This window comes from Protopterus annectens, chromosome 7.part0 (assembly GCF_019279795.1).
Source record: "Protopterus annectens isolate FY-2018-M chromosome 7.part0, PAN1.0, whole genome shotgun sequence".
NCBI classification, from domain to species: domain Eukaryota; kingdom Metazoa; phylum Chordata; order Ceratodontiformes; family Protopteridae; genus Protopterus; species Protopterus annectens.
This window is the reverse complement of record NC_056739.1, coordinates 362,383,036-362,399,368: the sequence shown is the minus strand read 5'-3', so window position 1 is coordinate 362,399,368 and position 16,333 is coordinate 362,383,036. Positions and strand designations below refer to the sequence as shown.

At 35.1% G+C, this 16,333-nt stretch overlaps 1 protein-coding gene across 1 annotated transcript in view; it reads left to right on the top strand.

Annotated features, from left to right (window-relative positions):
• Positions 1-16,333, top strand: part of LOC122806468 (lumican-like) — a 154,386-nt gene that overhangs the window by 111,237 nt on the left and 26,816 nt on the right. The window contains exon 2 of the mRNA XM_044076934.1: positions 10,556-10,873. Coding sequence (XP_043932869.1) covers positions 10,556-10,873 — 318 coding nt within the window. The remainder of the gene's footprint in view (positions 1-10,555; positions 10,874-16,333) is intronic.

Genomic DNA, 16,333 nt, shown 5'->3' with positions numbered 1-16,333 from the left:
AAGCAAACTATATGATCCTGACAAACAGTTCTATGCAGTAGCAAATCAGACAGAGAGGAGTTCACCTGACACATTCAGGAAGTAAAAGTTCACAGAACAAAATGATAGAGAGAAAAAATTAACAGTGCAGTGCCACCCAAGAAGGTACTGTGTAGCCTTAAATTTTGTCATTGATCCATTTTTACAGGAAGCATCAATTTGTCAACCCCATTCTAAATCACAGGTTATATGAACTCAAAGCCAACCCCTCACAGTCCTTATTTTGGAGAAACATTTCAATTTTCAGGTTTTATTCACCTCTGCACAGGATGTCCCTATTTTTGGAGGTATGTCCCTATTTTCAGGCTTGATTTACTTCCCCATACAATTTTCTGAACCTTTTCCACCATCACAAGTGATTTATGATGCTGTCTAGTATACAGAAAAACACACTACATGAGCAACATACTACTGACAACAATAATTTAAAGAAAAAAGATGCACATCATACACTTTCAAAAAAAAAAAAAAAAAAACCTTGTGAGGCAGAATTTTGCAAAACAGTTCATTAAAGTAAACAGATTTTGCAATGTCTCTTTGGATAATGTCCTCATCTTTTTCCATCATTTTTCTCACTCAGTTTTTTAAATATGTTTCTACTGGAAGAAGGAAGAGTTATCTACTATTTGTATTCAAATTTTATGCTAACTGGATGTCCAGAGTTATAGCTGGATGTACCCATTTTTGAAGGCCTTTACTCCTACATTTCAATGTCTACATGTTGAGAAGTATGCTTCAAAGATTAATTTGTTAAGTTTTCAACTTATGTCTTTTAAAAAAGCTGGAATGCCATAATTCCATGGTGATGTCTTGTATTTATTATATTTCTGTTTATCTATGTATAGATAGATATAACTATATATATAGCTATAGATACACACAGAGAGACAAGAGAAAAGCAGTGTAGATAATTATATTTAATATATAAAGTTTATTTTTACAGGAAGATAATAACTGACTTTTTCTGACTGCAAGAGGATATCAAGTCCATAATCTTATAAGGCTTTGAGTAATGCATCGCATTTTTTCTATTATTAATATTAATTTTTAGTATTAGGGTTCCTGATGTGCTTCAGATGTTGTTATATACCAGAGGGATGTCACCTTCAACTACATCTTAAGGAAAACAGCATAAAGACATGTCCTGAAGCCCTTTTGAATACGTCAAATTTTCTAAACGAATGATTTTCCTAGTAAGGTGTTGTGCCTTTTCAAGATGTTTCCTCTGGCTTGCTCATAGTCTACAAAAATCAATGCTGATTCAATAATGGGTCAGGTCAGTAAGGAAATTAGTAGTATAATTATCTGCACTGAAGTGCCTAGACATGCCCTTTAGACACACATGAATTATCGTAAGTCACTGTTTACAATTGTTTCTATTTTTTAATGGTGTTGTTTTGTACTGAACTCATAATGTATGTTCTATTTGCTAAGTCGCTTGATATTACATTTGCTAGTACTAAAGTTAAATTCATTGCTGATGCAACTACAGAGATATATAATGTATAATAACTTACTGAAGAAATTATGTTACCCAGTGTGCAATCATAAGCATATCTGGTTATCCAGAGCCCGGGTATATAAGTTGAAAACAATACAGAAAGAAATGCCTCCAGTGGACAGCCATGAAATACACCTTTGGTAGCTCCTTTTAGGATAAATAACCAAACCCTCAGCCTGACTTGCTCAGTTCTGTCATTTAATAAGTGCTTTGCCAACTGAGTATTATCTAGATATGCACTTAATTTGTCAATTCTCACTGATGCAGGCCACTGTAGAACAATGCTAAATACCTTAGCAAGTCAAACTACGCAGCATGAAAGACAGTTCTTTTGGAATGAAGGGACAAAGCCCTGTCTAGATCCCAAGTGGTCCAGGTTCTATTAGTGACCTGTTTAGCTGTTGGAGCTGGCCTGGATATGATGCAAGCATGTATCCTGGGGAGAGGAAGTAGACTAGGGATTTCCAATGCCATATTCACTCAAAAAAGGGGAGGTAATGCAGAGAGTCCAGTGGCATGCATTCAGGTCACTGATCCATGAATGTTGTAACCTTCCACTGTGGATGCACAGAAACAGTCATTTGTGTGTAGAGGGTATAGTGGTTTCTTTGGAGCTGGTCACATGCTTGTAACCCGGAGGGTGGCTTATGGCCATAACAATAATGCTGTCATTACTGGGAAGCCAGTAAGAGTGCAAACCACCTCCATGGCTACCCAGCTGTTGCCGCCTGTGATGGGCTGTCTAGAATAGTGTAACATGTGGGCTCCTCTAGATCTACAGGAACAGGTTTGATGGTCAGCAGGCATGGAAGGAAAAAACTAGCAGGAAAAAAAAGATAAGCACCATGAGCCAACAGTCTTTCAAATAGTGCTATTCTTAATGGTGTCAAAGAAATATACAAGTTACAAAAATTAATATTGTCACTGTGTTATTTTGGAGAAGCTCCATTATGACTCTTTCGAAATTTATAAATTGAATCCTGGTCAAGTAAATGATTCTAACATTGTCTGGACCCAATGTGAAAGATGTGTCCACATGTTAACATTTGTTTAACATCATTGACAGTAGTTTAGTTGGGTTTTCTTTGCTCTGTACAGTACATTACCAGGAATGTTGTCTGGTTGCATGGAGCTTGAGTTTTTAATTGGAGTCGTAACATGGTAATTATATCTACAGTTATATAAAAGATATCTTTCCCTGACTGTACGGTATAATGAATTATATTTTTCCTTATTGTGAAATTTGTATTTTTCTAAGTAGATTAGTTGTACCTTTCAATAGGGTGGTCATTCTTTTTTGACAACATGTCACATTTACATTTAATATATTATGAATTTCTCATTTACATTTGATTTTTTACAGCTTTCACACTTTGAAAGCAAGCTGAATCCATGGTAAGCTCTGAAATATTTCATAATTAGCAGCAGCTAAGAGGATTTTCTTTAATCTGGATCTCCTTTGTTTCTAGATTCTTTTTTTATTCCTAGTACTTTGCCAGGAACCTGCCAATGGCTCTCAACTTGCACCCAATTTTCCCATGCATTCTACATAGGCACGAGCCAGGCATCACCAGGCCAGGTGACAGCCCCACAGTCCATTCCTTCCTGAAAAAAAAAATCATCTAATTTCTTCTTCAAACAGTGAGTGTTGAGTGGTAGGGCATGGAACAGCTAGCAGATTTTGTTAAGCAGCCTATTTGAAGTTCTTTCCTATTGACATCTACCTGGAGCTCTACAATTCTGTCCAATATCAAGAAGCTACCCATGCCTCCAAACACACACATACACTGCTTCCTGTGTTATTAAATGTTATGTGCTACTTGACAAAGTGTTATATGCAGGCTTATACTTCATGGGTGCAGCATCCATCCTCCCACTAGTTGCTGAGCCAGAGCCAGGGTATATGCACCCACCATTTCTGGATGGACAAGCTGGCAAAACCCACTCACAGCCTTCCCAGACTTTCATTTCTAGCACCCATGCTGTCAGATTAGATTAATTTCTGAAAAATTAGCAGTGCCTCTCTTTTCTGTTTGTATTTTATTAATGTTGCAACTTAAACACCTTTTCTTTTATTAACCTGGATATTTGTGCCTTAATGGCATGTGTTTATTAATGAAGAAGTTAATAATCTCATAGAACTCACTGGCAGTATTCAGAGCAGATTTGACTGGATCACTACAAATAGTATCCCAGTTTGTTTTTGTAAATGTGTCATTTACTACATCATAATTTATCTCAGTAATGTCTATGACATATGATTTATTTATTAGCTCAGAGTAGGTTATATTATTTCATGGGGCAAAACTCCCTGAATGGGTACTGTCCAGAGGAGGACAGGGGTGGGAAGGTTTTATTTATTTATTTAACTTTTGTTTGCCAGGATAGTCAGACTGGACAAGTGTCGATTTTCAGCGGAGCCCTTGGGAGAAAAACTCCATAAGTTTACAGAGAGAATAAAAATTTACAAAAGAGACATTACAGCGTAGTAGCATATAGATTGTAGACTTTACAGCAGTTAGTATACAATAAGAAGATATTACCCCGTTTGGTTGAAAATACAAGTGTATAAAACATACAATGAGAGTAGATAAGAACTTGGTAGAGCATTACAAGATATTTCACAACTGAATAAGAGTATATAAATGTTTACGTTTTCCATATATATATTCAAGCAAATATACATGTAAGAGTATACATAACATATATATGCATACACATACATACAGATATATACATACATACATATACACTATATATATATATATATATATATATATATATACACACACACACACACACACACACACACACACACACACACACACACACACACACACACACACACACACACACACACACACACACACACACACACACACACACACACATACATATACACATGCACACACACACAAACACACACACACACACACATATACAAGTATATACACTCATATATAGGTTACTGCTCACACATGGATAGGTATAGTTAGATGGTGTTGTTTGTGTTGTTCAGGACAGATGTGGTGTAGAAATAGTAAGTGGATGAGGCTTCAGGGGTTCAATTACAGTTGCATAGAAGGTTGGTGAAGAGGTATGTTTTAAGTAGGGTTTTGAAGGAGAGTGTGGAGTTTAGTAGTTGGAGGACAGGGGGGAAGGTTGTTCCATATTTTTATTTCATGGGCAAATAGTGATTCCCTGGAGTTGTTTTTGCATGTGATGGCTTTGATTAAGGCTTTGTTGGAGGACCGAAGTTGTCTATTTGAATTGTAGAAGTTCAGCATGTGTTGCTCCGCACTTTACTTTGGACTACAGACTGAGATCTATTTCTTAGAATGGGCTTGTTGTATCTACCTTGTAATGAATTGGAAAACAGGCAGAAGTATAAAAACTGGAAGAATGAAACAAGAACATGACATACCTTTGTACTCTACATGTTGCCTGGGTGCGATCATAATTTGCCTCACTGGAGTCTAGTGCATAATGTCTGTGTCTTGTACATGGAATAAGGAAGTCACATCAACAGTGACCATACCCTAGAGCCAGTATTCACACAAATGGCTGGCTATCCCTACAGCAATTGTCTGTCACTACCACACAGGCATGCACATTCAAAACTACAGTTAATTTAAAGTCTCCAGTCCACCTATAACGTCTTTGGAATGTGGGAGAAAATTCGGACACCCAAAGGAAAACTACACAAACACAAGGAAGACATTCAGACACTAGATATAAACCATTCCTGCAGAGAACCAAACAGATGAACCACTTGCAGTGAGCTGACAACTATACCTGCATTGTCACTGTGCTACCCCCTACAAAAAAAAATAATAATAATAAAATGCAAATATTATTTGTTAACTCTAAAAAAAATCTAATGGAAAACAAATAAAATAATTTGTGAAAAATCATAAACTACAGCAATAAGGGAGTCATTAGCAAAAATCATAAAATTAGCCAGTATGAGTTACTACTTCACTCTCTGGAGGAAAAGGTCTAAGAAGTGAGGTAATTGTCAACAAAGGCTTAAGTAGGGTAGGGCAAGGGGATGATGGCTCCTTGGGTCAAGGCTGTCTGGAAGCATTATCAGCAGGTGCCAATGGTGTAGGAGTGCAGCAGTGATGATTGAATGTTGATGGCACTTACTGCAAGGTGAGTTTGTGGTAGTAGCGGTAACAAGCTGCTTGTTTCAGTTTTAAGAAGCAGTTTTTTTTTTTGCTTATAACTTACAGTTGCAGGATCATCAGTTTGGATATCTGCACAGGATGTCAGATGAGATAGATATGTTGTCAATGAAAGAAGTGAGCATCAAGGATATCCAGATGCACCTCCTAAAACCTCAGATATGAAGAATGCAAAGGTTTCATGGGGAGTGTTCCTATGAATAGTCAGCTAATGTCCAGGTGATGCTACAAGTGTCAAAACAAACTGGTCAAAGTCACAACCAGATAAAAAAAAAAAAAATATATATATATATAGATATATATATATATATATATATATATATATATATATATATATATATATATGTATATATATATATATATATATATATATATATATATATATATATATATTCTTCTTCTTCTGGCTTTTCCCAGTTAGGGTTTGCCACAGCGGATCACCTGTCCGCTCATGATTGGCAGTGGAGTTTTACAGTGTCGAGTTGCCAGCCCAGCGCACAACCTTCCACAGAAGGCACACACACGCACACACTCACACCTAGGGCCAATTTAGAGTGTCCAATCCACCTACGGCATGTCTTTGGGATGTGGGAGGAAACCGGAGCACCCGGAGGATGGATATATATATATTGTAAGTGTTTCTAACAGGCCACCATGCACTGTACTCATGTGAGTTTTTTAATTCCATGTCTGCTCAATTTTAGAGAAAGCTGAAAAGCCCAAAGACTTCAAATTACTACCGTGCACTAATAGAAAGCATACCATTAGTGATTTTTAGTAACAAACAGCAAGCAATGATCTGCAACCTTTCAAATGTTAGACTTAGCCAAGGAAAGAGAAACCCTAATGAGGAGGTACAGAACCAGGAATGCATTCAGGTATTATGTACCCAGATTATGCAGTGCTAGCTATTACAACACTAAAGTCTGAAAGTTATATTAAAATACCATAGTAACCAGTGCATACTTTGAACAATCATAGGGATGTGAAGGTAACTACAGGTACCTGTAAGTAACCACGCCATGGAATTTCATAACAGCTACACATAGTCAAGTGCAGTGTTAGGAAACTCTAGGGACAGACAGTTACAGTAGACAAAACAAAGAGAGATCCAGTCATACACAACCATAAAGTGGCCTTTAGGGGTGAGAAGGTATTTCATCCAGGCTATGTTATTTAAAGATAATATCTAGTCCTCAGGTGTCAGTCTGTCAAAGATTATCCTAACACTTTTCACCTTGTATACAAATTCAAGCTTATTACTGCCATTAATGATGGTAAAGCCAAGAGCTTTAAATTAATGTTGGGAGGGTGGCCTAATGCTTAAGGTGTTTGCCTTACAAACACAAGGTTGAGGGTTTGAGTCTCACAAGGGATAATTGGCTAGGCTTAAAATGGCTCGTAAGGGCAGTTAGCTTGGTACTAACCTATGAACTTAAAATTACATGAATAGAAATGGCTACTGTCTCAAAGGTGGCATTTCTAAAATAGTTATGAGTTATCTACATTTGGATTGATTAAAAGGCCATGCCAAAAGCAGCCCACCATAGACACTTAACACTGGAGGAAGAATAATGCATGATTTGCAAAACAAAGGCATTGAAGACGTCACCCTTTTTTTAATATTTCCTATTGGAAGCTTTGACATGTACAACAGTAAAGGACCCAGTCTTGAACCCTATGGGACACTGAAAATTCCTGGAATAGGTGTTAGCATCAGGTATTTCCTTTTATATATATACAGAAAGGTAGAAAGCAAAATAGTCCCAAAAAATTACATGAGGAACAACAGTATATCTGTTGATGGTCCAATAGAATGCTGTCATCCAGTATATCACATGCATACAGCAGTGAGGAAAACACAGAGTAATATCACTACTCCTTTACTATAAAGAGATTAGTCATAACTCAGGTAAGAGCTGTTTCAGTGTTCTCTGTAGTGTGCAATCGAGACTGGAATGCCTTGTTAGCTCCATCCTCCTGTGGAACTGAATCAAGAGATCGACAAAGAACCCTAAACTGCAGTGATAGGGTTGGGTTTGATATTATAAAGATTGTCAGGATGAAGAGAAGATTTCTTCAAAATAATGGTCAGCAAGACCTTTTTTAACAAAGATGGAAAACCTCATGAGCCAGAGAAGAGGGCACTATATGGTTAATCATTGGGCCAAAAACATCAAAGGTAGAAACACCTAGTCATTCTGCATACAGTCCTAACCTATTGCATGCTAGAAATGAGGGAGACAACTTCAGAGTGCTCATGACAGATAAAGTCACCATAGTCTTTACAGATAATGCATTCTTTCCTTGAAATTACAGTGAAGTAGAAGCTGTCTTCAGTGATGCAAAGGACTGAGTAGGTAACTTAGATTTTTTGGAGGAAAGCACCCTGTATAGAGAGATAGGATAAAGTACTCAGCCTGTTGGCCACAAAAAAGATTATAGTTGATCCGTTTTATGAGAAAGAGAACTCCCTAAAGAGTAATCCTGCCTTGTTATGAGAGATATCTGCTTGTCAACTAGTATAATAACCATCATTCCTGAGCTTTTGCAAAAAAGACAACAGTGTTATTGGGGTCTATGTCAGAATATCCAATACAGAAATAATCAACATTCAAAACAATGAACCCACAACAATGAAACACTCAGAATATTGAAACTGAGTTAGAAAGCATAAAACAGGTGCCCACATCCCCTGCTAATTACATATAACGACTCCTCGATCACACTGTATCAAGGAAAGGACAAAACCCTACTTCAAACTGTACTGCAGTCTCAGAAATGAGCTATCAGTATTTGTCAACCTTCTGAATATTCACCATTTTGTGTCTGATATTCTGAAAGTTGATGTCTTTGTCTTTTGACCTTCTAATCAGCTCCTGCTGATCCGAGCCTGCGGAACTGTATAAAATATTGAAACAATGCCAAAAATATGACAATAATTTTTTGTTTTCCTTTTACTAATTTTTTGTCTTCCTCATTCACAGTCATGAAGCTATCCTCTGTTAGTCCAATCATTCTTCTGACCCCAGCATCCTAGAATGTAAGAGGAAAAACATGACAACTGGTGACCACAGCCATAAGTCCATTAGGGAGTTAGGGGATTATTTTTCATGCTGTTATCATTCCCTGCTGGCCAAGATGTGAGTTACATAGCCTAATATAGTGTGCCACTGTTCTCCCTTGCTCCCAACTACAGTACATGCACACCTTGGCAATCTCATGCCCCTTATATCCCTAGTGCGAGAGATTTAGTGCTAGGCTTTCTCCCAGCTGGAGCTCTTCTAGTAGGACTCTGCCAGCACCTTATCCTTAAATGAGGAAGTCAACAACAGCTGCTACTTCTCATCCCTCCAAGGTGAACTTCTCTAGTGCTGTGGCTGCTAAATGAAGCGGTCTCATGTATGGTACAATCCCAGCTAAAGCCTCTGAAATACATCTCCAACCAAATGAGTACCAATGGCTAACATAGTTAGACTGAATATGTTCATTGTATATTATAGGTACTCTAGTTAACTACAATTGCAGTAAAACACACTGTCTGTGAAAATCTATCACCCCTGCTTAGTAGTCCTCCATTCAAAGGCTGGAGGTTGGGCTATGCAGTGTTTAATACATACAGGCATCCTTGGATAGCAACAGACACTGGCATTAAACAGATCATCATCAGTTTGGAAGAAATTTTGGAAAATTTGGACAACTTTGTTCACATTTGAAAATTATCAAATTATGTCAGTTAATTGAGAAAACCAGTTTCAAGTTTGATGTACATCTCTATACAATAAGTATCCTTTGATGGCATGAAGAGATGGACTCCTAACCATAGCACTGATGGTCCGACTACAGGTGTGCATGCTGAACGAGCCTGCTGTGAACATGCCGCTGATCTGCATTTCTTTCTCAATGGCAGGGATTGGAGATCATTCACTGTGTTACTGAACTATGGTGGAGAATGAAGTCTACCATTCTGCAGGGTATGATATCACACACAAATGCATGCAGATACAGTGTTGGTCCTGTCACTACCTTATTTCAGATAGTAATCTCCATGCTCTCAAAGGAACCCATTTGTGAAGCTGATGGCACTCAAGTTCACATCAAAAAATGTCAACATTTGAATAGCTCCTAAGAGGATAAGCTAAGAATGAGGAACGAATATGAGTAGCAGAAGAAGAAAAGAGAGAAATGGTGCTTAGAGGAAAATAGGCATGGGAACTCCATGTTTAAGATCTATTGCAAGGTGTAGGGTTCAGTCCTGAACTCAACATACTCTCTGAGTGGAGACTCCATGTTGTCCCCACATATGCATGGATTTTCTAGTGCCACTCCAGCTTCCTCCCATAAACATGATGATTGTCTGGCTAGTTTAAACTTTCCATAGAGCAATTCACTTAATAAAATAATTAAAAAAAAACTGAATACAAGAATGAAAACAAACTTTTGTCATAAATAAATATTTTTATACTACGAATCAATTTATAAGTTTTTTTCTTTTTCTTTTTTGTTTTGTGAGACTGTTGAATTAGTGGACATTTGATCTTTTAGAAAATAGCATGAGTTTTGTGCTACAATACTTTCATTACCATCAGCAGTATTCTAATCTGTTAAGGATTTCACTAAAATGGAAATCAAATTTAATTGCTGTTTTTATTGATATAGTTGGGACACAAGTTTAGCTGGGATTGGAGTACTATATATCAGTAATCTTCACTAAGCACTACCTTATTTTATTTAAGGGTAAGAATCGTTAAAGGAGTGTGTTGATTAAATTAATTATGTTGCAACTGAATTGATTCTCTTTCTGTGACTGTTTTTTTTGTGTCTGCAGGTCTGATATCCATAATTCACCTGGATCTTAGCCATAATCAACTCTCTGCTTTTCCTCAAGGCCTCCCGTCTTCTATCCAAATGTTGTATCTCTCAAATAATTCTCTGAGATCTCTCCCATCCAAATCTTTTAACCATTTTGACAAACTGAGATACCTGAGGATTGCCCATAACAAGCTAACAAGTCTAAAGCTACCACCAGCTATCTTCAATGTGACTTCTCTTGTTGAGCTCGATCTTTCCTACAATGAACTCACCTCTATTCCAGAAGTACATCGAAACTTACAGTACCTATACCTTGAAGCCAATCTGATTAAAGGTACATAGAAATTCTCATTTACTAAATCTGAAAAAGAAGAATATAAAAAGAATGTGAGATATTCCTAGTAAACAAAATGTGTGTGTATGTGTGTGTGTTTATGTGTGTGCCTGTGTGTGTGTGTGTGTGTGTGTGTGTGTGTGTGTGTGTGTGTGTGTGTGTGTGTGTGTGTGTGTGTGTGTATGCGTGTGTGTGTGTGTGTGTGTGTGTGTGTGTGTGTGTGTGTGTGTGTGTGTGTGTGTGTGTATGCGTGTGTCCACATGTCTGTGTGTAACATTAAATTGTTGGGAAGCTGCCTCTTATCCACAGATCAGCATAAAAATACGAAGCTCATGTTGCATGTGGATATCTATATAGATAAACAACATTTATTGTATGTTTAACACATGGTTTCATATATCAGAAGAAAGAAAAGTCAAATTTTGAGGACAAAATTAATCTGGGGTCTATAGAGCTGCTGGTCTTTTTGTTTTGGAAAACATTCTGCAAGAATTCTAGATAGTGAATGAAAAAAATAAAACCCATAAAGTGTGGCACTTTTTCTGGATTACTGGATCCACAAAAACTTGCATTTTTTTTATGAAATTCTTACACCAGTTCCCTGTGGTAGCTGGCAGTTTTGGAATTCCAAAAATTCATAGAAGTCTCTATAATCCACCTATGAGACCAATTGTAGATGCCAGCAGAAGTAAAACTTTTTATACAAATATTTGGATGGTATTTTAAAACCTTCAGTAGGAAAAATGGTGCAGATTTGTAAAAACTCATGAGACTTTTTGGCTAGATTAGCTAAAGTTAAGTTTTCTAGGGACTGTCTATTGGTTACCATTGATGTACAGAACCTATATACTGTTATTCCCCATAAGAAAGGTTTAGAGTGGTTGAAATAAATATTATTCAGCATTGATTTGCTTGACACTGATAAGGTGAATGCAACTGTGACATTAATAGAAATGGTACTAACTAACAACTTTTTATATTTTGATAGACAGCAGCTGTTTAAGCAACTAAGTGGGGTTGCGATGGGGGCAGCATGTGCCCCCAGTTTTACAAATCTTATTATCATCTGCTCTGAGAAAAAATATGTTTTTAATAGCCCTTTTAGCTCCTGCTGGAGCTTTTTATACAAGATTTTTGGATGATATCCTCCACATTTGGGATGACTCTGGATAGGCTAACAGACCTCTTAAAATTTATTAATGCAAGCACCTCCTTTTTGAGGTTTACCCGTACAGTCGACAAACTTGTTAAGCACTATGAGAATTAATGTTTTTTTATCTAACATCTATAGGAAAAGCACTTTCTCAAACTCCTATCTCCACTTTAATAGTTGGCATCCAGCTTTCCAAAAGAAGGCTGTTGTTAAAGGGCAGCTAGTGAGGCTTGCTCGGATGATAACAGACGATGCGATATTTCAGAGGGAGACTGACAAACTTTTGGAAATGTTCCAGAAGTGGGGCTATCCATTAGAAATGCTGATGAAAGTGAGAGAGGAGGTTTGTGAAAAGAGGGCCAGGGGATTTTTTGCTCCACTATTACCAAGGTCTAATGGTTGTTATCAACATATGGCCAGTAATAATGTAGTGAGTAAGGAAGCTACAGTGGGACACTTTGATAAACCTTTAATTTTAATTTTTCCTATTAAGATTTATGATAACTGATGTAATTAAAAACAATTGGGTGGTTATTACATCTTCAAACAAGTTGAATACATGCCTAGGGAATTCACCAAAGATAGTGTTCTTAAAAAAAAATCAATGTTTTAAAGAATTTTTAGAAAGAAATTCGTCTAATTTAGCTGAAAATAGACCTAATGGGATGTTTAAGTGTGGTCATTGCTAACAATATCAACATGTTCTACTTTGTATCTTTTTTATCAATAATAGGACGTTTTTGATTAGAAGACATTTTAATTGTGAACCAAATTGGGTTGTATATGTGGCATTATGTGATTCATGTAATGCAGACGATATAGGGAGAACTTCCTGTAAGCTTAAAGATAGAATTTACAAACATGTAAATGATGTTGAGAAAGCTAAAAAGTCTAATACACTGTATAGACATATATCATTGGCCCCAGACCACAAGTTCTATTTTAGTAGTTTTGGACTATGTAGTGAAAGACCTCATGGGATTTATTTTGGATGAGCACTTGAATAAAAGAGAGCTTATTTGGATTATTAGACTTAATGCAATGGACTCACTCAGATTGAATGACTCATGATCCATAGTGCCAGTATTAAAGCTTAAAAGCCTTGAGGGTTAATTTTTGGTTTTCCCTAAACATTTAACTTTTTTCCCCTTTAGGTGTGGACACTTTATTTATTTTTCATTTTATGTAACAGGGCAATTTTATTTACGTGTAGTATGGTTATTGTTTTTTGTACATTATACTTTGTCTACTGTTTTTTTAGATTGATAGAAAGTACTGGTACAAAAGTTTCACATGTGTTTTTATATGTTATAATTATTTTTATATAAGTATAAATACATATATATGTTTATTTTTAGCATCTACAAAATAGGATCATAGCTCGTGTTGGGTTATTCTTGATGTTTTGAATGTTTTTTTGATAAAATTAATTAAGAAAATTTTTTTTATTGGTGGACAGAATCACATGACTAGAGGTCCTTTAAGTATTTAAGTGTGTGTATTTGTAATGTTGGCAGTCTTGTATTAAAGACAAAAGTTCTAAACTACTTGTTTGCAATAAGGTGACTTCAATTGTGTTTTTCTGCCTCCACCTATTGTTTCTTGGTTTTGCTGTTGGTATTTTCTAAAGTTTAGAAGATGCTAAAGAACAGAAAAGAGAAGATATACACAATAAAGAACAATTGCAATAGGATGAACAACAAAAATATAAAAGGGAAAGTAATGATACAAATCAAGAATAAAAGTTATTAATACACAGAACAGTGACAAGGAAGGCAGAAAAGAAGCAAGTGATGGAGAAGGTATAGATTGAAAAATGATTAAAAGGAAACGTTTGATTGGGAAAAGTGATAAAAATAGGACTAGAACATTTCAGGATTTAAGATTAAAAGCAAAAAAGAAAGGAAATGGATAAAAAAACAATTTATTGCAAATTAAAGAGAAGAGTAGCAAATAATTGTAGGCATCTAGCTATCAATGTTAATAGCATAAAAATGTAATTATAAAGATTAGAGTGATAGAATGGCATAACATGAGATGTAGACTGAATAGTACTGGAGGTTATTAGGGGTTTAAATACAGAAGAAAGAGAACAGACACCTTAGAGTTAGGAGGTATAATATGGAATTTTGGGAACAAAATGTTCATGGATTGCTGTATTATATAGGAAGGGAATACAAATCTTGGATTATACTGTAGTTAAATCAGGAAGATTAATGGTAGTGGACTTTAAGTTGGAAGAAATCTACACCTATATGATAGATAAAGAAAGAGAGAAATTATTTCAAAAAAGTATTGAGCCATGTTATTTTAAATATGGATATCATAATAAGATGAAATTGTAATCATTATTTAAGATGTAATAAGAAAAAAAAATAATGTAATGGAAGAAATAAAAAAATGTGGGAATTTAGAGTTATGGAATTTGAATAAAAGCACATATAGAAGGGACATTTTGAAAACAGAAATAGATTACTTTTTAATATCTAAAACTATAAGAACAGTGATAGAAGATACATCAGAAACGTTTTTCAGATTATTTGGCTACATGGATAGAAATAGATGAGAATAAGGCATCTATAAAAGTTGGAAAAGGATTAAAAAGAATGAATGAAAATGAGTAGAATGAGAAAGGTCAAGAAGTAATAACAATGTTATAGACAGATCATTTGACTATGAGAGAGTTTTATAAAAAATTATCAGAATGGTGGATAATATTTAAAGAGATGTATAAAAGAATGTACCTAACACAAAAAATAGAAAAAAGGCAAAGAGAAAAAGGAATATAGAAAAATCAAAAATCTGCTTTATATAGCCTTGATCGAAATGAAAATCAATATTTTAGAAAAGAAAAAGAAATATATTAAAATAATTGAAAAAATAAAGATCTATTATATAAACAATAATATTTTGGCAAGGAAAAAAAGAAGTATCACCATATTTTAGTACAAATGTAAAGGAAGATAGTGGCATAATAAGTAAAATGAAATAATGAAAAGGCAAAAGTTGAAGGAAAACAAACAAATATGAATATTGTAGTTAAGCATGAGAAAGAGATGGTGAAAAAAGAAAGAAAGAAAATCAGTGGAGAGTAAATAAGTTTACAGAAGAAATTAATAAAAAACTGGAAAAACAAAAATTACAATCACAGATTTTAGAAAGGTAATAAAGGAAATAAATTTAAGTTCAGCAGCTGGACCAGACAGTATAGGATATTTAATGTACAGGAATTTAATGTGATGGCAAAAAGAAATTTTGGTAGAGATATTTAATCAATGGTTAAATAATGGTATTAGCTATGTAGAAATATGTTGGTGTATTAAGGAATTTATATGGAAAAAAGAGGAAAAGAAGGAAATTAAAAAAATTAGGCCAGTAATGTTGAATACTAGTGATTTTAAGCTATTTAAGAAGATAATACAAAAATGATTAGTTAACAAATTGCATTAAATAATGGAAGAAGGTATTTGTGAGGTTGAACTAAAAGGAACCCAAGAATTATTTATGATAATTAGGGAAACGGTGGATGATATCAAGAAAGGACAAAAGGAAGCTAAATTAATGGTGACTGATCTAAATAAAGCATTTGATTCAATACAACATGAAATTTTATAGCAAGTAATGGAAGAATATAATTGTAGTATACGGATAAAAAAATGTATGTGAATCAGTATATACAAATAATAAAATTAGAAACTTAGTAAATGGTTGGTTAAGTAAAGAAATTGAGATGAATAGAGATTTAAAGCAAGGGTGTCCAGTGAGCAGTATTTTGTTTGCAATGATTATGAGTGGTGTAGTAAAAGGGATAAATGAAGGAATTGATAAAAGTACAGTAGAGAGTTGATTATCCAAATGTCGATTATCCAAAATGTCAATTATCTGAACACAGTCTTCCAAAGTTTTCCGGTAGGGAAAATCATAAAGTCCAAATATGTAAACATTATATGTATTTACTTGTTCATGTTTTTTGAGCTTGTATCCCACTTATGTGTGAAAAATATAGTTTATTGTCCAGTGGAATTGCTGAATGATTGAAAACTGTTTTTTTTCCTGCACACAGGTAATCCAAGATTTTAGAAATGTTTTATCTGGTTCAATGTATGTTTGATTATCTGAACAGTTTGATTATCTGAACTACTCTAGGTCCCAATTGGTTCAGATAATTGACTCTCTACTGTAAATATGTACAGGAAATGGGTGTTTCATTCCATATTGTTATGTCTTATGCTGATGATGTAATATTAATAGGTAAAATAGAGAGGAAATGAAAGTGGCAATTATATACATGCATAAAAAACTGCAAG